Consider the following 24809-nt stretch of genomic DNA (forward strand, 5'->3'; position numbering starts at 1 on the left):
AAAACTTCCCAAAACTAAAGAAGGAAACAGATATTCAGAAACAGAAAGCACAGAGTCCCAAACAAGATGAACACAAACACACCTGCACCAGGACATATTATAATAAAAATGGAAAGAAAGTTAAAGAGAGGATTCTAAAGGCAGCAAGACAAAAACAAAGAGTTAATTACAAGGGAACCCCCATAAGGCTATCAGCTGATTTCTCTACAGAAACACTGCAGGCCAGAAGGGAGTGGCAAGATATATTCAACATCCTGAAAGGGAAAAATCTGCAATGTAGGATATTCTACCCAGCAAGAATATCATTTAGAATGGAAGGAGAGAGAGAGCATTTCTCAGACAAGCAAAAACTAAAAGAATACAGCAATACTAAACCTATCCTAAAGGAAATATTGAAAGTTCTCCTCTAAATAGAACAGAAGTAAGAATCTATAGGAAAGAGAAAATCACAATTGGAAAGTAAATAAATAAGCCAGTACACATTAAAAAATATCAAAAAATTTCTGTGAAAGCAATAATAACCACAAAGGACAGCAAAAGCATGGGCGTGAAGATGCAAAAGAGGACAGCAAAATCATACCATGTGGGGGAGGAGAGTAGGAAAAGGCAGATTTTTTTTTTCTAGAGTGTGTTTGAGCCTATATGACTTTCAGCCTATAGCAAGTTAATATAGGAAGATGTTAACATAACTTGAAAAACAGGGCAACTACAAATCAAAAACATACAATAGATTCACAAAAACCAAAACAAACATAAGCATACTATAATGCTTTAAATATAAAAACACAGATAGGTTAAAGGTAGAAAGATGGAAAAAGACATACAATGCTAAAATGGATACAAGAAAAGTGGAAAGTGGCTACATTAATATCAGAAAAAGTAGTTTACAGAACAAAGAATATGAGGGATAAAGAAGACTGTCATAAAGGGGTCAGTTTATCAAAGGGGCATAATTCTCAATGTTTATGGATTAATAGCATAGCTTCAAAATACACGAAGCAAAAACTGATAGAACACAAAAAGAAACAGACAAACCTAAAACCATGGTTGGAGATTTCAGGACTCTCTCTCATTAATTGATAGAACAAGTAGACAGAAAACCCTCCAAAGCCTGGACTTATTCACATGCATGTAGTAAAAAGGGAAGAGAACTGTGGTCTGCAGAGGAACCTGGTGCAGTGCATAATTCTCTGTGCTAAATCTCCAGTCCATGTGTCCACACCAGGCCACCATAACAAGTATCTCTACCCAGGCAGTTTTCTCCAAGAAGAGCTCAAGAAACATACAAAAATGTGCTGCTGACAGAGTCTACCTAGAAATAAGAGATAGGGACCAAATCTGCCATCAGCTTCATTCATGCTTGAATATTTTATTGATTTCAAATTAGAGATTGGTTAGAACAATTTTTAAAAAATAGACTTCCCTTATATGGGACATCACTGCTGAGAAAGTGGTATGCATACATACATGTGATATGAAAAATATTGACAAAAATTGTAGAATGATCTTTCAAAGAACTGTTTACCCCATCAAAATAGTAATGACCTTAGGTTTCATACAGTAACATATTATTGCAATTTGAACCCATCCGTATTCCTATTGACAATGCTGAATGTTTTCTATCCTTGAACTCAAGTTAGTCTCTCTGGGAAAGGATGACTATCAGGAATGATTATAGCTTTTTACCTAGGGGTTGTATACCTTTCATTAATATGGGGAGTCTTGAATCATCTTCCATGAAAACACATAAGCCCATCTGGTTTGTTTTTGGAGAAGTATACTTTTGGGGTTTTTTGTGTGATAAAAATGATTTCTCTTTTCAATAACCAGCCCAGTCATAAGCCTATCCAATGTTAATGATTAATTTTCTGGGTTTTCCAGCTACCTGGAGTGAATGTTAGTCTGATTTCCTCCCACAGATTTTTTTCTGATTGAAAACTACCTTTCCAATACTGATTTCATTGCTTGTTGGGTTGAAATTTGAAAACTTCTTTATTATAATGCAGTGATCCTCTAAACAGCAGTCCTTCTTGTGCCAATAATTTGCTTTGAAAAGAAAGGATTGCATCTTTTATGCCTGAGGAATTACTTAGCCTAAGGATTGACTATTCTATTTTACTCCTTGTGTGTAAATCCTGGGAAAAATGGGTATCAGTCTTTTTTTTTTTTTTTTTTTTTTTTTACCAGTTTTTTTTACTGTGATATTTTTTGACATTTACTGGGCAATCACAGATCCTGCAGCAAGCTGGCTAAGAACACCCATGTGTGTTTGGCTTTGTTACTGACATATCTACTTCATACACCCAAGTGGGCTCAGTTACCACCCAACCACCCCAACTCCTTTTTTAAAAAAATATTTATTTATTTATTGGCTGTGCTGGGTCTTAGTTGGCACATGGGATCTTCAGTTGCAGCATGTGGGATATTTAGTAGTGACATGAAAACTCTTAGTTGTGGCATACAGGATCTAGTTCCCTGACCAGGGATTAAATTCCAGCCCCTGCATTGGGAGCATGAAGTCTTAGCCACTGGACCACCAGGGAAGTCCCCAAATCTATCTTGTTGAATTATAAACTTCAAAAATCACACTGCTAAACCTAGAACAATTCAAATTAGGCCTTAAATACATCTGATTTTCTTACCTTCAAATAAATTCTAAAATTGTTCCTGTAAGTCTCAGTAAAGTTCACACCAAGCTTTTGGATACACCATTATGCTTTTTGTGTGTGTAATTAGTAATATTCATTCATATTCAACCATTTTGTTAAATCCTTACACATATTTTTGATTTGAGATTTTTTTTGGAGGGGTTTAATATAAACATTTACAGCTATAAATGTTCCTCTTAGTACTGCTTTTGGTACATTGCATAAATTTTGGTACATTTTGTTTTCACTGTCAGTTGTCTCAGGGTATTGTATTAGTTTGCTAGGGCTGCTGTAACAAAATACCACAGACTGGGTGCTTTAAACAACAGAACTTTATTTCCTTACAGTTCTGGAGTCTATAAGTCCAACATCAAGGAGCTGGCAGTGTTGGTTACCTACCTCTTCCCTTGACTTTCAGACGACTGCCCTATTACTGCCTCTTCACATGGTCATCCCTCTGTGCATGTAAACCTCTGGTGTCTCTCTGTGTTCAAATTTCCTCTTCTTATAAGGACACTGGTCAAATTGGATTAGGATCCAACTAACAGCCTCATTTAATTTAATCATCTATTTAAACACATCTCAAAGCAGTCATATGATGAAGTAGTAGAGGTTAAGTCTTCAACATATGAATTTGTATGCATAGGGTGGACACAACTCAGCTCATAGCAGATATTTTCTAATTTTTGTTTTGATTTCTTCTTTAACTCATTTGTTGTTTAACTCATCGGTTAATTTTTATATATTTGTAAATTTTCCAGTTTCCTTTCTGTTATTGATTTCCAGTTAATTCCATAGTAATTGGAAATGATTCTTTGCATGATTTCAATCTTTAAAAATTAAAAAAAAAAAACTTGTTTTGTGGCATAACTCATAGTCTCTCCTGGACAGCATTCCATGTGCTCTTGAAAGAAATGTGTATTCTGCTGTTGTTGGGTGTAGTGTCACATATATGTCTTTTAGGCCTAATTGGTTTATAGTAATGCATAAGCCCTTTATTTCCTTATGTACCTTCTGTCTGGTTTCTATCCATTATTGAAAGTGGGGTATTGAAGTATCCAACCACTATTGTAGAGTGATTTATCCCTTGAATTCTGTCAATGTTTGCTTCATATATTTTGGAAGTCTGATATTTGGTGCATATTGTTTATAATTATTATAACTTCTTGGCAAATTGACCCTTTTATCACTTTATATTGTTCATCTTTTGTCTCTTGTAACAGTTTTTGTCTTTAAGTATATTTTTTCTAATATTAGTGTAGCCACCCCAGATTTCTTTTTCATGGAATACTTCTTTTTCACCCTTTCATTTTCAACCTATTTATGTCTTAAGATTTAAAATGAGTCTCTTGTAGACAACATATAGTTGAATCATGTTTTTAAAAATCCCTCTGCCAATCTATGTCTTTCGATTGAAGAGTTTAGTCTATATACATTTAAGGTTATCACTGATACAAAAAATTACTTTTGCCATTTTTTTTGTCTTTCATTTCTTCCATTACTGCCTTTTTCCATTATTGCCCTCTTTTTTGTTTAGGTCATTTTTTTGTGGTGATATATTTTGATTCACTTCTCATTTCTTTTTGTATATATTTTATTATATGTATAATCTTTGTGTTTACCATGGCAATTAGACACAACATTCTAAAGTTATGACAATCTAATTTGCATTGATACCAACTTAACTTCAATTGCATATAAAAACTCTACTGTATAGTTTAGTTTTTATTTATTATTTATTTTATTTTGATTTATTTATTGACATCACAAATTGCATCTTTGTACAGTGTGTACCCATCAACATAGATTTATAATTATTTTTATACATGTCTTTTAAATGCTATAGAAAATAAAAAGTAGAGTTACAAGCCAAAGTTATAATAATACTGATTTTTATATTTTCCCATGTGTTCACCTTTACAAGAGATCTTTATACATTCACATGGCTTTAAATTACTCTCTAGTGTCCTCTTACTTCAACCCAAGGGACTCCCTTTAGCATTTCTTGTAGGCCAGGTCTACTGGTAGTGAATTATTCAGATTTTGTTTATCTGAGGATGTCTTAATTTCTCTCTCTTTTGGAAGAATAGTTTTGCTGAGTATAGAATTCTGGCTAACAGTTTTTTGTTTTTTTTCTCTTTTAGGACTTCAAATATATCATCCATATATATTGCCTTCTGTTCTTTAAGGTTTCTGCTGAGAATTCAAGTTATAATCTTATTGACGATCCCTTGTACATGATGATCTTGCTGTTTTCAGGAGTCTGTCTTTCAACAATGTGATTATCATGTGTCTTAGTGTGGGTTTCTTGGATTTATCCTACTTGGAGTTCATTGAGCATCTTGGATTTGTAGATTCATGTCTTTTATTAAATTGGGAATTTTCCAACTGTTATTTTTTGTTGTTGTTGTTGTTGTCAAATAATCCTTTAATATTTTTCTTTGCAGTTCTTAACTAGCTGAGCACCCCACCATGCCACTGTTGATGTCATCTATGATGTCATGAGGGTGGCAGCCACCAACATTGCAGCCCACAGACTGGGGGGTCCCCAGGATCTTTTTAATGATTCCAGGTGTTCTCTAACTAAAGACTGATGCCACATCTGTTGGACAATGTTGACAATCTCATCAAAAGTGATGTTTCCACTGTGCATAAAGTTTTTCTGCTTTCTGTCTCTTGCCCTCCTTGAGGGCTTTGATGATCAGGGCAGAAGCAGAAGGTACCACCTCAATTGGGCCTGTTTGTTCTGAATGGTCAGTTTCACTGTAATCCTCAGACCCTTCCAGTCATCAGTTGCCTTGGTGATGTCATCACCAACCTTTTTTTGGAGACAGTCCCAGGGGGCAAATCTTGGGGGCCAGGGAAGACATAGCACTGATTTCCCCATTGGTGCATCTCAGGAACATGACTTTGATCTCATTGGGGTTGAACTTAGGCATTATGGTGGAGGCGGCTGGTGTCGGATGAACCCAGATTCGGGATGACCAAAGAAAATTGCACCTTGGCCTCCTCTGAGCTGAAAGCTCAACTGTTATTTCTTCAAAAATTTTTTTCTGGACCTTTCTCTCCCTTGTACTCTGGGACTCCCATAATGCTTGTATTGTCCACTTGATGATGTTATGTAGGTTCCTTAGGTTCCATTCACTTTTATTCTGCTCCTCAGACTCATTAATTACATTTATACTGTCCTCAAGTTTGTGGATTCTTTCTTTTACCTGCTAAAACCTACAGTTGAATGCCTCTAATGTTTTTTTTCAATTCATTTATTGTACATTTCAGCTCCAGAATTTCTACTTGGTTGTTTTTGATAATTTCTCTCTTTGTTGATATTTTCATTGCTTTTATACACCATATTCCTAATTTCTTGTATTTCTTTGCCCATTTTTTGTAGGTCAGCTCTGTGCTGAGGCAGTCCTTCACTAATTAGCTAGGCATGCTCTGAGTATAGGGAACAGCATGAGATGAATACTTAAGCACTTCTTAGGGCTTTAATAAGCATTTATCTTGCTTGGTGCTGTGTGTGGCTTTTTCAATTCCCTGACTGATTTTGAATATTTTAATTTCCCGAGGATTCTCACTCCATTCTCCCCTGGGTACCTTAGAAGGTCCATTGTATATCTCTACCCATTATCTCTAGCCCCAGGAGCCTGCAGGTCTGTAGTCTCCCTGCTGTGTGACTCCACCTCCTAACATTGCCTAGACAACTAGAACATGCACACAGACCCACTATACAAAGCTGGGCTGATCTTTGCACTGCCTTGTCCCAGAACTAGTGCCACCAAGCCTTGTTGACTTCCTTCCAGACCATGAGGAGCAGGCAGAAGATCTGCAGGGGTGGCCAGCAGCCTCTAGGCTGAGGTTCTTTCACAAGGTTCACATAAAAGTAAAGCCAGCTAAGGAGACATCCAATCCTGATCCTCAGGGCAAAACTGGGAATTCCTAGCCATTCTGGTCAATCCAAATGATGGCCTGTGGATTTCCCTAGACATGCCTTGGAGTTTCAGAGCTATCAATGAAAGTCACCTCCAAATAATTATTTAGGTCAGCTCATTCTCATTCTAGAAGCTGCAATAGAGGGCTTACATACAAATAATCTAGTGACTGATGTGTCTTTTCAGATATCTGTATTACACATAAGAGGAGAATGATACTTGAGAACATTCATTTTGGCTTATGTGGACCTAAATTATAGAAACAGGATATAGCTATATCCAATAGAGTCTTTAAAATATGAGCCATATCTGATGTTTCTTCCTTCTTGTTATTTGTATTCAGACATAAAGGAAAATTTTTTTGTTTTGTTTTGTTTTTAAGAACATTTATTGAGATAAAATTATCAGACAATAAACTGCATATATTTAGAGTGTACAATTTTGTTTTTTTTATTAGTAACTTATATATGGCAGTCCCAATCTCCCAATTGATCCCCTCCTCCCACCCTCGCCACTTTCTCCACTTGGTGTCCATATGTTTGTTCTCTATATCTGTGTCTCTATTTCTGCCTTGGAAACCAGCTGATTTGTACCATTTTTCTATATTCTGCATATATGTGTTAATATATGATATTTGTTTTTCTCTTTCTCATTCACTTCACTCTGTATGACAGTCTCTAGGTCCATCCATGTCTCTACAAATGTCCCAGTTTCATTGCTTTTTACAGCTGAGTAATACTCCATTGTATATATGTACCACATATTTTTTATCCATTCATCTGTTGATGGACATTTAGGTTGCTTCCATGTCCTGGCTATTGTAAATAGTGCTGCAATGAACATTGGAGTGCATATTCCTTTTTGAATTAAGGTGTTCTCTGGGTGTACACCCAGTAGTGGGATTGCTGGGTCATATGGTAATTCTATTTTTAGTTTTTCAAGGAACCTCCATACTGTTCTCCGCAGTGGCTGTATCAATTTACATTCCCAATAACAGTGCAAGAGCATTCCCTTTTGTCCACACCCTCTCCAGCATTTACTGTGTGTAGATTTTCTGATGAGGCCCATTCTAACCATTGTAGTTTTGATTTGCATCTCTCTGATAATTAGTGATGTTGAGCAGCTTTTCATGTGTCTCTTGGCTATCCGTATGTCTTCTTTGGAGAAATGCCTGTTTAGGTCTTCTGCCCATTTTTTGGTTGGATTGTTTGTTTTTTTGATATTGAGCTGGATGAGCAGTTTACACAGTTTGGAGATTAATCCTTTGTCTGTTGATTCATTTGCAAATATTTTCCTCCATTCTGAGGGTTGTCTTTTCACCTTGCTTATAATTTCCTTTGCTGTGCAGAAGCTTTGAAGTTTCATTTTTGTTTTTATTTCCATTACTCTAGGGGTTCAATCAAAAAAGATCTTGCTGTGATTTACATTGAAGAGTGTTCATCCTATGTTTTCCTCTAAGAGTTTTATAGTGTCTGGCCTTACATTTAGGTCTTTAATCCATTTTGAGTTTATTTTTGTGTATGGTGTTATGGAATGTTCTAATTTCATTCATTTACATGTAGCTGTCCAGTTTTCCCAGCACCACTCATTGAACAGGCTGCCTTTTCTCCATTGTATAACCTTGCCTCCTTTGTCATAGATGAGTTGACCATAGTTTATCTCTGGGCTTTCTATCCTGTTCCATTGATCTATATTTCTGTGTTTGTGCCAGTACCATACTGTCTTAATCACTGTAGCCTTGTAGTATAGTTTGAAGTCAGGAAACCTGAATCCACCAACTCTATCTTTCCTTCTCAAGATTGCTTTGGCTATTTGGGGTCTTTTGCGTTTCCATACAAATCGTAAAATTTCTTGTTCTAGTTCTGTGAAAAATGCCATTAGTGATTTGATCAGGATTGCATTGAATCTGTAAATTGCTTTTGGTAGTATAGTCATTTTTACAATGTTGATTTTTCCAGTCCAAGAACATGGTATGTCTCTCCATCTGTTTGTGTCGTCTTTGATTTCTTTCATTAGTGTTTTATAGTTTTCTGAGTACAGGCCTTTTACCTCCTTAGTTAGGTTTATTCCTAGGTATTTTATTCTTTTTGTTGCAATGGTGAATGGGATTATTTCCTTAATTTCTCTTTCTGATCTTTCATTATTAGTGTATAGAAATGCAAGAGATTTCTGTGTGTTAATTTTGTATCCTGAAATTTTACCAAATCTACTGATTAGCTCAAGTAGCTTTCTGGTGACATCTTTAGAATTTTCTATGTATAGTATCATGTCATCTACAAATAGTGACAGTTTTACTTGATCTTTTCCAATTTAGATAGCTTTTATTTCTTTTTCTTCTCTGATTGCTGTGGTAAAGACTTCCAAGACTATGTTGAATAGTAGTGGTGAGAGTGGACATCCTTGTCTTGTTCCTGATCTTAGAGGAAATGCTTCCAGTTTTTCACCATTGAGAATGATGTTTGCTGGGGGTTTGTCATATACTGACTTTATTATGCTGAGATGGGTTCCCTCTGTGCCCATCATCTGGAGAGTTTTTATCATAAATGGGTGTTGAATTTTGTCAAAAGCTTTTTGTGCATCTATTGAGATGATCATGTGGTTTTTATCCTTCAATTTGTTAATGTAGCGTATCACATTGATGGATTTGCTTATACTGAAGAATCTTTGCATTCCAGGGATAAACCCCGCTTGATCATGGTGTATGGCCCTTTTAATGTGTTGTTGGATTCTGTTGGCTAGCATTTTGTTGAGGATTTTTGCATCTAGATTCATCAGAGATATTGGTCTCTAATTTTCTTTTTTTGTGGTATCTTTGTCTGGTTTTAGTATCAGGGTGATGGTGGCCTCATAAAATGAGTTTGGGAGTGTTCCTTCCTATGCAATTTTTTGGAAGAGCTTGAGGAGGATGGATGTTAGCTCTTCTCTGAAGGTTTGATAAAATTCACCTGTGAATCCATCTGGTCCTGGACTTCTGTTTGTTGGAAGATGTTTAACCACAGTTTCAATTTCATTACTCGTGATTGGTCTGTTCATATTTCCTATTTCTTCCTCATTCAGTCTTGGAAATTTGTATGTTTCTAAGAATCTATCCATTTCATCCAGGTTGTCCATTTTACTGGCATATAGTTGCTTGTAGTAGTCTCTTATGGTGTTTTTTTTTTTAATTTCTGCTGTGTCCATTGTAACTTCTCCTGTTTCCTTTCTAATTTTATGGATTTGAGTCCCCTCCCTCTTTTTCTTGATGAGTCTTGCTAGAGGTTTATCAATTTTATTTACCTTCTCAAAGAACCAGCTTTTAGTTTTATTGATTTGTGCTATTATTTGTTTTGTTTCTATTTCATTTATTTTTGCTCTTATCTTTATGATTTCTCTCCATCTACTAACTTTGGGTTTTGTTTGCTCTTCTTTCTCTAGTTTCTTGAGGTGTAAGGTTAGATTGTTTATTTGGGATTTTTCTTGTTTCTTGAGGTAGGATTGTGTTACTCTAAACTTCCCTCTTAGAACTGCTTTTGCTGCATCCCATAGGTTTTGGATCATTGTGTGTTTTTTTTTTTTCTGGTTTTATTTTATTTTATTTTATTTGTTTACTTTTTTTATTTTTATTTTTTTATTTTTTTTATTTTTTATTTTTTTTGGGGGGGGTACACCAGGTTCAATCATCTGTTTTTATACACATATCCCCATATTCCCTCCCTTCCTTGACTCCCCCCCCTCGAGTCCCCCCCACCCTCCCTACCCCAGTCCTCTAAGGCATCTTGCATCCTCGAGTTGGACTCCCTTTGTTATACAACAACTTCCCACTGACTGTTTTACAGTTGGTAGTATATATATGTCTGTGCTACTCTCTCGCTTCATCTCAGTTTCCCCTTCACCCCCTGCCCCCTCCCATACCTCGAGTTCTCCAGTCCATTCTCTGTATCTGCAGCCTTGTTCTCATTGTCATTTGTCTCTAGATATTTTTTGATTTCCTCTTTGATTTCTTCAGTGATCTCTTGGTTATTTAGCAATGTATTGTTTAGCCTCCATGTGTTTGTGTTTTTTGCAGTTTTTTCCCCCTGTAATTGATTTCTAATCTCATAGGTTTGTGTTTGGAGAAGATGCTTGATATGATTTAAATTTTCTTAAATTTACCAAGGCTTGACTTGTGACCTAAAATGTGATCTATCCTGAAAAATGTTGCATGTGCACTTGAGAAGAACGTGTAATCTGCTGTTTTTGGATGTCATGTCCTATAGATATCTCTGAAATCAAGCTGGTTTATCGTGTCATTTAAAGCTTGTGTTTCCTTATTAATTTTCTGTGTGGATGATCTGTCCATTGGTGTAAGTGGGGTGTTAAAGTCCCCCACTATGATTGTGTTACTGTCAATTTTGTCTTTCATAGTTGTTAGCATTTGCCTTATGTATTGAGGTGCTCCTTTATTGGGTGCTTATATATTTAAAATTGTTATCTCTTTTTCTTGAATTGATCCCTTGATCTTTATGTAGTGTCCTTTCTGGCCTCTTATAACATATTTTATTTTAACATCTATTTTATCTGATATGAATATTGCTACTCCAGCTTTCTTTTGATTTCCATTTGCATGGAATATCTTTTTCCATCCCCTCACTTTCAGTCTGTATGTGTCCCTAGGTCTGAAGTGGGTCTCTTGTAGACAGCATGTATATGGGTCTTGGTTTTGTATCCATTCAGCCAGTCTGTGTCTCTTGGTTGGATCATGTAGTTCATTTATATTCAAGGTAATTATTGATATGTATATTCCTATTACCATTTTCTTAATTATTTTATTTTTTTTTGTAGGTCCTTTTCTTCTCTTATGTTTCCCACTTAGAGAAGTTGCTTTAGCATTTGTTGTAGGGCTGGTTTGTTGGTGCTGAATTCTCTTAGCTGTTGCTTTTCTATAAAGCTTTTGATTTCTCCATTGAATCTGAATGAGATCCTTGCTGGGTAGAGTATTCTTGGTTGCAGCTTCTTCCCTTTCATCACTTTAAATATATCACGCCACTCCCTTCTGGCTTGCAGAATTTCTGCTGAGAAATCAACTGCTAATCTTATGGGAGTTCCCTTGTATGTTATTTTTTCATTTTTCCCTTGTTGTTTTCAATAACTTTTCTCTGTCTTTAATTTTTGTCAGTTTGACTACTATGTGTCTTGGCGTGTTTCTCCTTGGGTTTATCCTGCCTGGGACTCTCTGTGCTTCCTGGATTTGGGTGGTTATTTCCTTTCCCATGTTAGGGAAGTTTTCAACTATAATTATTCCAGTATTTTCTGTGGTCCTTTCTCTCTCTCTTCTCCTTCTGGGACCCCTATAATGCAAATGTTGGTGCGTTTAATGTTGTCCCAGAAGTCTCTTAGGCTGTCTTCAGTTCTTTTCATTCTTTTTTCTTTATTCTTTTCTGCATCAGTGATTTTCACCATTCTGTCTTCCAGGTCACTTATTCACCCTTCTGCCTCAGTTAATCTGCTATTGGTTCCTTCTAGTGTATTTTTCATTTCAGTTATTGTGTTACATATCTCTCTTTGTTTGTTCTTTAATTCTTCTAGGTCTTTGGTAAATTTTTCTTGCAACTTTTTGATCTTTGCATCCAGTGTTTTTCCAAAGTCCTGGATCATCTTGGCCATCATTATTCTGAATTCTTTTTCTGGAAGGGTGCCTATCTCCTCTTCATTTAGTTCTTTTTCTGGGCTTTTATCTTGTCCCTTCATCTGGTACAAAATTCTCTGCCTTTTCATTTTCTCTGTCTTTCTGTGCCTGTGGTTTTCAGTTCCGCAGAACTAAATACTGCTGATACTACTTGTTACTGCTGTTTGCCCTCTTGTGGAGGAAGCTATCTAGGAGGCTCGTGGGTGCTTCCTGATGGGAGGCACTGATGTTGGGCAAGCCTGGGTGGGCAGAGCTTAGTCAAACTTTAATCCAATTTGGTGGGCAGAGCTCAGTAAAACTTTAATCTTCTTGTCTGCCAATGGGTGGGTCTGTGTTCCCACCTTGTTCATTGCTTGGCCTGATACTACCCAGCACTGGGGCTTACAGCCTCTTTGGTGGGTCTAATGGCAACTCTGGGAGGGCTCATGCCAATGAGCACTTCCTAGAACCCCTTCCACGAGTTTCCCTGGTCCCTCAGTGATCCACAGCTGCTCCCCACCTCTGCAGGCAACCCTCCAACACAAGCAGGTAGGTCTGGTTCAGTCTCCTATGGGAACACTGCTCCTTCCACCTGGGTTCTGGTGCACACACTATTTTTTGTGTGCCTTCCAAGAATGGAGTCTCTGTTTCCCACAGTTCTGTGGAGGTCTTGCAAACAAATTTCACTCGCTTTCAAAGCCTGATTCTCTTGGGATTCCTCCTCCCGTTGCCAGACCCCCAGGTTGGGAAGTCTGACATGGGGCTCAGAACCCTCACTTTAGTGGGTGGACTTCTGTGGTATAACTATTCCCCATTTTGTGAGTCACCCACCCAACATTTATGAGATTTGATTTTAACATGATTGCACCCCTCCTACCATCTCATTTTGGCTTCTCCTTTGTCTCTGGATGTGGTGTGTCTTTTTTGGTGAGTTCCAGTGTCTTTCTGTTGATAATTGTTTGGCAGTTAGTTGTAATTCTGGTGCTCTTGCAAGAGGGAGTGAGCGCACGTCCTCCTACTCTACCATCTTGAACCATCTCCGTATAAAGGAAAATTTAAAAGCATACTTTGTCCTCCCTCATAAAAGTGGATACCTTAGTTTCATTTGGTTATCAAGCTCATCATAAGAGTCATTGTTACTAGGGAGCCCACGGCCATAACCCATACCTGATGTGTCTCAGACACCATGCCTCTCACTTCTAGAGGTGGGTAGTAGAAGAGATGACTCTGCTCCATGCCTGTGGTGGTACACTCCTTCATGAGAAGACAAGACCTGTGAAAGTGACATTCAGAGGGAGAGCATTTCTACTCTGAACAGGTGCTCAACAAAACTCATAGAGTGGGAGGGTAGAAGGTATGTGCTCTGTATCCAGTGAGGGGAAGTACTGGGTACAGATGCAGGCTAAACACATGGAAAACCTTGGGTGTTTTATGGTGGGGTCTCATGGTATGGTTGGGAGCACTGGAATCTAAACCAGCTCTGCCCCAGACACTGCAACAGGCTCTGGGGTCAGACAGGGCTACTGTGCCTCATTTAATTTTCTCAATTACTCTGTAAAGTAGCCACTGTTGCTCTTCTCCCCTATAGCTGAGCATATGGGGACATGTGCAGTCCAGTGGCTTGCCCAGGGTCCACAATGAGGAATCAGTGGCACAGGGGAGAGATCCCAAGTGTGTCCTCAATGCATATGCTGCTCACCAGGAAGTTGTGGGTCACAGCCTGTACAGACATTCACACCAGCCATTGTTCACATTACAGCATCCTTCTCTTTGTGTATTTACACCCAAACTCAGAGATGTGGACACTAAAGGGATCAACCTGTGGCCTTCTGGTTTTACTAGTCCTCGTGGTGGAGGTGTTAGGCTGAAGAAGCAGGAAGCTGTGCTCAAGTTTTCTGCTTCTTCACTGACAACTAAATACAAATGCAACCTCTGAGCAGCCCGGGCTGTGGGCTCTCCTTCTGTGCTTAATTAAACTGAAAACACTGGCTCTGTTGTACAGAAAAATGAACGACTTTCAGATGAGGAATTAGTCACCTCTCAAGCCTTCTGCAAACTTGCACATGAGTGAGTGGCAGCTTCCCTGCTCAGTTTCCTTTCTCAGATCTGCTTTCTGTCAATGGACCACACACTATGCTGTTTTCTGTGTGATCACATTTGGGGCAAACCCAACTTTTCCTCTGCCTGCTACTTTGCTTGTTTTCCTTCTGAAAAGGTAGGCTGGGCCAGTGAAGCCAGTATGAAGACAGGCCACAAATGATAGTCAGATAGATAGAGAAAGGCAGTGACAGCACTTTGCACTCATTGCTACTGGCTCTGGGCCCCCTGCCAAGCAAAGCTGTGTCTGCATTGACGGAGCCCTATGTAGGGCTCAAGAAAGACTGTGAACAAACCTCTTCCTCCACCACTGATATGCAAATCACTACCTCCACAGGGTGTCCTTTGCAATAATCATTGACTCATCTCTGGTCTTTAGAAACGTAAATCCTTTCAGAAATGTTAATACACTAGGTACTTGATATTTTCAGCATTCTTAGATCATTTTTCTTCAATAAAAGGACATAAGCATCATGGGACCATCAAGTGTTTGGATCTAGAAAGAACTAGGACATCTGGAGCTAAGGAAACTATTGACACAGGAGGGCTGGGAGGTGTGGCCAACATGCTGTATCCCTATTTCAGGTTGGTAAAAATGGGTCTTTTTAATAATCACGGCAGTGGAGTTTCTTGACAGTGGTGGACCTGAATCTGTTCTGGCTGTTTACAATTTACTGCTTGAGCATCTAAAATGTGGCTAATACTCAGGACTGCAGGGACAGGAATTTGTTCCTTCTCCTTGCTGGAAAGCACAATAATGGAGGCAGGCTCTCTGTGGACTGTAGGCACTGAGACACCTCTTGACCCATTGACTCCATTTCTAGGAATCCATCCTAAGGAGATACCAGACACATACACAGACTTATCTACCAGGAATCTTACAAATTTTGTTACTTATTTTTGTAAAAACCTAGAAATTCCTTAAATTTCCAATAATGTTTGGATGGTCAAATTTAATGTGGTGATCCACATAATGTGATGCTGACATTAAAATTACACTGTAGAGGGTATTTAATAACACAGGAGATGCTAATGATGTGGTTAAGCTAAACAGTCGAGGACAGAGCCATTTATACATGTAAGTGTAGGTCTATATACACATATATTTGAGCCTGACTTAAAAATATTCACTTGGGGACTTCCTTGGTGGTGCAGTGGTTAAGAATCTGCCTGTCAGTGCAGGGGACACAGGTTCAAGCCCTGGTCTGGGAAAGATCCCACAATCCGCTGAGCAGCTGAGCCTATGTGCCACAACTACTGAGCCCGCATGCCACAACTACTGAAGCCTGCCTGCCTAGAGCCTGTGCTCCGCAACAGGTGAAGCTACCTTAATGAGAAGCTTGCCCACCAGAAGGAAGAGTAGGGGCTACTCGCCATAGCTAGAGAAAGCCCGTGTGCAGCAACAAAGACTCAACACAGCCAAAAATAAATAAATATTTAAATAAATAAAAAAATATTCATTTGTATGTAGCAAAAAAAGACTGAAGGGAAGTTCTTTAAATGTTAATAGCCAGTGTCTGTGAATTATAGAATTATACACAGTTGTTATTTTATTTGATATACTCTTATATAGTTTCCAAGTTATTAAAAATAAATATAGCCCCCTTAGAAATTTAAAAGCACATATGAATTTTGCAAATGTATTTATACAGAGTTGTTAAGACATGGGGGAAAATACATATTGTTGAAATTTGTGAATTTTGAAAGCACCCTGGCTTAGATGTGAGGTTAGAGAATTATTGATGTGATTTCTTTTTTTCAGAAGGACTAAAAGGTCAGGAATAATGTAGATCTTATCAATTTTTTTTTAATCTTAAGTCAGAAAGAAAATTTGAGGCTTTCAGTTCTGTGGACTGACATTTTTATTTCCAGGCTCTGGGATATATGTTTCTTGGGCAATCCTGGATGTTCCTTATGTGCAGCTTGTGAGTTGTCTGTCCTCCAGGTTGGCGGGTCAGGGATCCTGTGCAGGCCTCTCTGTTTCTCCTCTTTGCAGAAGGCAATGGACTTGGAATGACGAGAAATAATATCTGGACAGTGTCAAATTAAGTTTAAATTTGGAATGCCCTGAAGTCTCTGGGAAATTTCCTAGTGAAATTCATTTTACTTTTGGCTCTTTAGAGACATAACTAAATATAAAAAAGCTTAGAAACCACTTAACCATGATTATAAAATACTCTGTGTACAAAGTATTTTTGCTGTTAACTGTGTACACAAAGTATAGCACAAATGTTAAATAATGAAATCAGCCCCATGTGGCCACCTAAGAGAAAATAAAATGTACTATTGACTTTCCCCATTTCTAATTTTCCTGCTTTAGGGCAACAGGCAGGTTGTGCTTTCTGAGGAACAATAGCACCTCTGGTCTCTTGAGCACTCTCTCCTCTTCAAGGGGCCAGTGGTGATTGCACATCATTGGTTTATTGGATTAGAAAACTGTTTTCTTTTTCTTTTTTTGAGTCAAAAAGCCAATCTTATGCAAATAAGTTATGATTGCTGGTATTTAACTCATTCATTGTTAAGTATTTATTAAGAATCTGCATTGACCTGGGTACCACTTAAGGTACCAGATAAAACAAGATGGAAATAACATGGCAGCCATTCATAAGGGGCTCACAGTATAATGGAAATCATTGAATCAATAGCCAAACTCTGTCTTTATGCTTTCCATTTATATCTCCTTATTTAATGCAACAAAGCTGAGTTTTTTCCTTTAATCTACATTACACAGCTGAGAAAATTGAAGCTCAGGGTGGTTAAATAATATGACTGAGGTCACTGTAACAGTCACCTCTCACAGAAATGCTGTGTAACAAACCAACCCAGACAGTGACAGAAAAACACTCAGATATTAGTTGACTCATAGGGACATTTAGCTAAATGTACCTGAGGTCCTTCTGGATTTACAGTTATGAGAGGTGAACATTTAAAAAGCCCAACTAATTGTTTAAGCCAGTTTGAACAACTAAAAGAAAGTACATTAACTATGGAATCCCTCAGGCAGACTTCATCTTCCATCTCTCCACTCTAATCTGTGCTAGTCAAGGTATCTACACCTCGTTCCCTGCCACACTCTCCTCCACTGGCTGTTAAAGCCCCTGGAGTCCTCGGTCATCTGTGTTCCCCGCTGGAAGTGCTCAGGGCTGCCCTGAGGTGGTGCCCAGAGGACTCTTGCTGACTCCAGACTCCTTTCCTGACTTCAGTGTGACATGATGGGTGCTGTCAGATACAGGTTAGGGTTTCACTCACCCATGAGACCAGTCTTACTGTTTGTGTCACAGGTGCATGCTTGAACGAGAAAGAGAAAGTGGGTGGAAATAGTTTCCTTGCTTTGCTCTGCATTTGTTATCTGAAGTACTATTGTTTCCCAAGGTCAGTGTGTCAGTGTGTCCACGTGGCCTGGACCCCTTTAGGAAGGGCAATGCACTAGCATATAAAAGGACGTTATTCCCAACAATTAGGAATGAAAATGATTTCCACAGCTTTTCATGAAAAGCTGGTTGCTTTTAAACATCTCATGTCCTTTAATGAAGTTGACCATATATGCGGGGGTGGGGGACTCTGTTGTGCCTCTGTCGTTATTTCCCTTTTAAAAAGCTTCTGACTGGGACCATAAGTTTATGGACAGCCCAAAGCACAGCAGACAGGGGGCCCATGCAGTGTGAATGTTTGCTTTTCTCCAGCTGTGGCTTCTGTTCCACTGAGAGCCCCCTCCCTGCTATCCTGGTTTCCATTTCAATGTGACTCCATCAGCCTGACTTCTGCTGTTTGATCTCTCAAGGGAAGCTATTAGGATATTTTAAGTGTGTGATATTTAAATATCGTGATCTTAGGAAATAGAATTTTCTGAGTATAAACGGGCCCATCAGATTCTGAATGTTTTTCTTGAGGAAACTCTGTGTGGGATGGCAAAGATGGCTGGAATCTATATTAATGCTAAAGTGGGCCTAAAAGTATCCATCCCAAAGCACCTAGTTTGTGCTTTGCATTTCCAATCTGGTTTAGGCTGGGGAGGAGAGTTGTTTCTAATTTTCTTTCCTAAAACTCCAGCTTTTTACAGCTGAGATGTAACGTGTGAAATTTACCACTGACTTTTGGGGCATATTCTGGACTCTAGCTGCAACCCCAGTGAGCACAGCCATCACTTTGCGTTGGTGACCCCTTTCCTTCACTGTGTCTTTCAGGTCTCACCTTCCGTTCCCCCAGTTCTTCAGCTCCAGGTCTAAAGACCCCTGCTTTTCAGAAAACACGCCTTTGCTGAGGAATTTCTCACAAGAGAAACGGTGAGGTTTTTTCTTTCTTTCCTACAAAATTAAGAAATCTCTGAGCATTATACTTATACTGGAGAATTTCTTCCTGAGATATGAATTTTTACCTGACATGTTTGGTCTCTGCTAGATCCTTGTCAATTCAGTGTGTGTTTGTGATTCCAGTGGTTGTATTCTGTGCCTTATGAATTTCCAAGTGAGCTTGAGCATAAGCCTGCAGTGACTGACTAGCACATGGACACAATCACACATGCTCGCAGCTGGGACAGGCCATCTTGCCAGGCCACGGCTTCTCAACCGGCTTGAGGTTGGCAATGTCAGGGGACATTTTTTGTTGTCACAAGTGGCGGAGGGGTCCTGCTGGCATTTAGGGTAGAGGACAGGGCTGCTGCTAACATCCTGAGTTGCACAGGGTACCTCCCAACGACAAGCAACGTCAGTAGTTATGAAGTTGAAAAATGTATGATTTAAAAGAAAACTCTACTTCCTGTAAGTCTGAAGTTCCTTTTGGGGATAAACCTGAGTGGTTCCAGAACCTATGAGCAGAGCTGATCTGCAGGATGAGTTACAGACTCTCTCCATTAGGGTGAAGGGCCCCGGCTCAGGCCTCCCTCCTCCTCTCTTCTTTCTTCTGCAGACAAACTTCCAGAAGCTTGAGCCACCCGTTTGGTGTCCCCCGACTACCCACACATTACAAACGTGGTGACACTGTCATGGAGCTTCCTTTCCTGCCCACTGACCCTTGCACTCGGCCTCCCTCCCACAGCCTCTGAGGAGCCGTCCACCCTCTCTCTAGCCCTGTCTGTAACTGTTGGGGGGTCCTTCACACTTCAGGGTGCATCGGAATTTTGGGGTGCTCCTATGCCACGTGGGTTCCTGGTCTCACCGTCCAAAGACTCAAGTTCACAGGATTTGGACAGGGTGGAGGGTCTTAATTTCTTCACCCCTCCAATGCAGAGCCATTCTGGCTTCCTCCAGAGACTCCTGATGACAAGCTGTGTTTCCCTTGTCTCATTGAGCCCATTTTACTAGAGGGACCTCCTCTCCTCTCTGGCTCTCTAGGCCAGTCCCACTGAAGTTTAAGGGGGCTCAAATGTCACCTCCTTTGTGAAACCTTGGTTCCTCCACAACTCCTTCAAGAGTCAATGCTTCTTCTTTGCTCTTAAACACATAATTCACGTCGACTTTGGAACTTGCTCTTGTGTTATCTGTGGTTATGCCTGGCAACCCAGCGCCCAGCAAGGCCTCTGCCACCAGGGGGAGCAACTCTCTTCCATCTCTTCTAACTAGCAGCTTTGCAAACAAACACTGCACAATCTATTCCCTTTAATGCTTTCTGTTGAATTACTTGGTAAACTATGAAGGCCTGAGACATTTTACAACTCATGATTCTCTGGAAAACCAATAACATGAAAACATTTATTCTGGCTTGTGAAACACAGAGATTGGCCCTGGGATGCTGAACTGTGCCTCACATCAAAAAATCACTTCAGAGGAGCAGAACATGAGGCAGGTTTGCTTACATAATGTTTTCCTTTCATCGTTCTGCATGAAGCTCACTGAAGTATTAGTGGTGGCAAGGTCTTTTTGATGCTTTACTTTTTGCCAACTTAATTTTGTTGCAATTTTAATTTGATCAAATGGCTTAATAGGATAACATCCATTAATGTACATATTTTCAGAAGTTAGTGTGTCCTTTTCAAGATGTTGAGGGCAGGAATGTGCAGCTAATGATACAAGAGTCAAAATATGCCCCATACTTATACTGACCAGCATGGTGGCCACATGTCACACATGGTTATTCAAAGTCAACTTAGTTAAAATTCAATCAAATTAAAAATTCACTTCTCCAGTTACACATTTCAAGTGGCCAGTGAGCACATGTAGCTACCATATTGGACATGCAGAGAATATTTCCATCACCATGGGAAGTTCTATTGCAATGCACTAGTCCAGAAACACTGACACAAGCTTTCCTCTTTCTACTTAAAAAGTTTCCTTGGTTCCAATTTTAGTTACAGTTGTGTTTGTTCATCAGTTGAGGGGGTTTGTGATATTATTCCTCACACATCAGTGACATTTCCCAGTCACAAAATTCTTGGACAAGATTACTGATTATTATTATTATTTGGCTTTTAAATTTTTTTTAAAATTATAGTTGATTTACAATGTTGTGTTAGTTTCTGCTGTACAGCAAAATGATTCAGTTATACATATGTACACATTCTTTTTCATATTCTTTTCCACTATGGTTTATCACAGGATAGTGAATATAGTTCCCTGTGCTATGCAATGGGACCTTGTTGTTCATCCATTCTCTATACAATAGTTTGCATCTGCTTATCCCAAAGATTACTGATCATTTTCAAAGTGTGCACAGGGTCAGCATCATTTGTTATCTTGTCACATATTGGTTTTCTACAGCCTAATTTGCATCTTTGGGCTTCTTCTTATGAATAAGACTTTTTTTCTTGTTGTGAACCAGTCCTAAAGCGGTGATAAGAGTTCAGGAGAAGCACAATGCCTTGTTTAGCTAACTGGGTTTGAAAAGCATTGGGAATACAGGGATATGTGTATAAAAACAGATGATTGAGCTTGGTGTACCCCCAAAAAAATTTAAAAAAAATTTTTAAAAAAGAAAAAAAAAACAGATGATTGAACTTGGTGTACCCCCCAAAATAATAAATAAATAAATAAAATTAAAAAAAAATTAAATGAAGATTAAAAAAAAAAGGAAAGCATTGCTTGAGAGGCATAACGTAATAGATTGTGGCTCTTGTGTCAACATTGCCATCCCACAAGTACTCCCCGTAATACAGGAAAATTCTGGGCTGTGGTGCAGTCTTCCTAGAGTCGTGTGCTGAGAATCTGTACAGAATGAGTTGTTCAGAAGCCCAGGGATTCAACCAAAATTAAATGGGTGTATCCACATGTAATTTTGATAAAAGTTTACGATCCCCCTTGATTCATCCTCCAAGACACAGGTCCCGTTTTTGGGCCCCTCTGGTCCAGCACTGATGTTCCCCACTCCTGCACATGCTCATGTAGATGTTGGTGGGAAAGCCAGATAGACCATGTCCCCTACAGCTCCATTACAGAAAGATCCCTGCACAGAGGAGGAAAGGCTTACACTACTCACTCTGCTTCAGGAAGAGTATAACAGGACCAGGTATGGAGAACTCCAGCACAATGAAAGAGAAAGCAAAAACTGAAATGAGCTGGAGCTGGTCTGAGCCAGAAAAAACTTTACTGGAAAGTTCCAAACTCAGAACAAGGTGATGTTTCTCTAAAGTCTACAATTTATTTTGAAGATTGTGTGAGCCCAGAACATTTCCCTCCTGTCAAGGGTCTGTGATGTCAGGAAAGACCCATTCCCACTAAGTTTGTCAGTACTACAATGTCTCTGGTCCTTTTAAACACACGGATTGATTACACATTTCACGCTCACCACTGTGATGAAATATTGTTTTGGAGATGCTAGTATTTCCGTGAAAATAACCACAAAGCCTCGATTTCCAGCTCACGGTGCATGCCCGTTTGCCACCCAGAGTTCATCACTGCTGAAGAATCGTGGGAGAACAGCTCAGCTGAGTGGGAGGGAGGATCCCTGCTGAGCAGCGCCTTGGCAGGTTCCTCAGGATCCACCTCCTTAGAGAAGGGGGAGCTTCTGGATAGCGCGCACATCAGGCTCCGTCTTTCCAAGCTGAGGTAGGAAGATGTGGAGTGCTAGCACGGGCACAGAGTGATGGTCGCACAGCGCACGCAGTCCACCTGGGACTGGGCTGGGGATGGGGGGCGGGTCTTGCCCTCGGGACATCCTTCCCAAGGACAGGGTGGAGGTGAGGAAGAAGGCTAGATGGCACTTTCCTGGAAGGTAATCTACCTTTTCTCCAGGCCGTGGAAGACAGATAAGGCGGCGTTCGAACCAGCATGGAGCCTTTAAGTCTATAAGAAAACCCAGTTACAGACCTAAATGACCAATGTCCTATGCTCCTCTACTTTCTGTTGTGGCTGGGGCTTCATGCCCATGAGGGTTTGCATGTGGAAGTAATCCCTGCGGTCTTTTAGAAGCGGATATTACCATTTGTGGTTAGTGATGCACCATGTTATTAGAAGGGATCTGCACAGGCAAGAAAAAGAGGGTTTTTAGAGGCGACAGGGTGCTTGGGGCAGAGCGAGGCCGAGTACTCCGCGCATGCGTAGGAGGGCAGAGGGTGCACCAGCGCGGGGGATCTGAGGTCCTTCTGCAGGACCACCCGCCCCAGATGGAGCAGGAATGCTCTCTCTCTGCTTTGTCTGTTGGGGCTTTTGCTTGAGCATTTGCTTGAAGGGAGGGTTCCATTGAGAGCCACATGTTTGAAAGTGGCTTTCCCAAGGACAGAATAAGGCTTGGGGACTGGGCCCCCCTTCTATATCTGCTCCGAGGTAGCTGAGGAACCAGCAGGGACAGACATGTCTGTGCAGCTGTCTCCTTGTCACTTGACGTTCCCCTCGCTCCACAGCCTCACGTGGGCTTCCACTGAGATGGTCTATACGAAAACTGGTGGATAGGTGAGAAGACACCATGAAGGTATCAAACGTGAGTTAGGGGCATCGTCTTTTCTGAAGGCGTTTGAAGGGCTGATTCGAAGAGTATCTACCTGCATCCCAAAGATACACTCTCTGTCTTTACCCAGAGAGGCCCACTCTCAGTTGTCTTATTGATCTTTCCGGCAGTAGGTAGGTAGGTGAAGGAAGGTGCCTCACAGAGGGTAAGGATTTTGCTGAGGTCATGTAGGTTGTGAGAGGAGCAAAGGCCTGGGAGGAGGAATGTGACCCAGGTCCCGACCACTGCTTGACCATGGAGATGGCTTTTTCCACCATGCCTCCCAGCCACCTGTAGTTTCTTCACCATGATGGTCTTAGCTCTTCTCATAGGTGTGACAAATATTCGCACATTAATCTGCTGTAAAAATTGTTTGAATCATGTGAAAGTGTGTCAACAGAGACCTGGCCCCATAGGTCACCGTGGTGGTAAGCCCTGACATTGTTTACACCCTTCTCCAGCTGGCTGGCTCACAGCTTCAGAGGATGTGAGTTTCCTCAAATGTCCCATACCATGGAAAATAGAATCAAGCACATTTAAGCCTTTACATTCAGTGGTTGTTTTATCTACTCATAGAATAGTTGCCCAAACTTGCCACTTAACTGAAAGACTTAGTGCCATTCTTTTTAACATGTCTAGAAACTACTAAACATGATTGTTGAAGAAACTTGTAAAAATTATTTTGGATGGTCAGCTCTGCTGTATGTCAGTTATGTAGAAAGAAATTGGTATTTAGAATAGTTCAATTAATGCTTCATGCTTTAAAAAGAATTTTTTTAAATTCCCATTTGAATAGGAGCTATTGATCATAATTTGGAAGTATGAAATGATTATTCATCAAATTCATTAAATCTAAGAGAATGCAAAACAAGGTTTTACCAGGATCAGAATGGTTCTGAAAAAGATATCCTGATATAGACTTTCGTCCTTTATTCTACAAACATGTGTCAAGCAGGCTGTGTCCCAGCCTTCCTTTCGCAGGGGGCAGAGCACAAATACCCCAGTGCCTGCCCTCAAGGAGTGGCCAGGGTAGAGCACCCTCCAGCACTGGGCAGTGACAGTGTCTTCAGGTGATGGAATCTGGTGGGCCCTGGGGAGGTGACAGGAGCAGAGGTAAGCCTGGAATGGCTACCAGGCCCACATTCACCAGGGCCTGAGGGCCACAATTAAGAAGTATGTAGTGATGCCTGGGCCAGGGCACCGTCAGGAGTCCTCAGAGGGCCTGATTGTCTGTTAAATTATCTCCTAAGGAATTCTTACAAGACTCTGCAGGTACAACCAGTTATAGCACTGCAATTTCTTTCTTGAATTGTTTGGTTATGTCTCAGTCAAAGTTTATTTGATGATCAAACCCATATTCCTACCTTCCAGAAAACTTAGGGGAAAATCATTGATGAATATGCATCTGAGAGCCGAGATAAAGCTTGTTTCCAGGAAACTAGAGCATTTAAAAGGCTAGTGAAGAGGCTCAAATCCTGAACTTTAGCATTTCCAGCAAGAAGCCGTGTTCAGACACTCAGGGTTAACTTTGTCCTCCTCTGTAACCTCCACCAGTCTGCTTTTCATGAAGCTGCATGCTTGTAACAGGTCAGTGGTGTCCTCAGCACTATCCTCCTTCATACCATGTTATGGAAAGCATGCCACACATATGCTTTG

The 24809-nt window shown here is 40.0% G+C and overlaps 1 protein-coding gene and 1 pseudogene across 1 annotated transcript in view; one reads left to right on the forward strand and one right to left on the reverse strand.

The window, feature by feature from the left end:
* OCA2 (OCA2 melanosomal transmembrane protein) overlaps window positions 1-24809 on the forward strand; it is a 258996-nt gene that overhangs the window by 59439 nt on the left and 174748 nt on the right. The window contains exons 3-4 of the mRNA XM_057747088.1: window positions 18485-18583; window positions 22088-22276. Of these exons, the coding sequence (XP_057603071.1) occupies window positions 18485-18583; window positions 22088-22276 (288 nt within the window). The remainder of the gene's footprint in view (window positions 1-18484; window positions 18584-22087; window positions 22277-24809) is intronic.
* On the reverse strand, window positions 5099-5665 carry LOC130859556 (60S ribosomal protein L12-like; annotated as a pseudogene).

This window comes from Hippopotamus amphibius, chromosome 8 (genome assembly GCF_030028045.1).
Source record: "Hippopotamus amphibius kiboko isolate mHipAmp2 chromosome 8, mHipAmp2.hap2, whole genome shotgun sequence".
NCBI lineage: Eukaryota > Metazoa > Chordata > Mammalia > Artiodactyla > Hippopotamidae > Hippopotamus > Hippopotamus amphibius.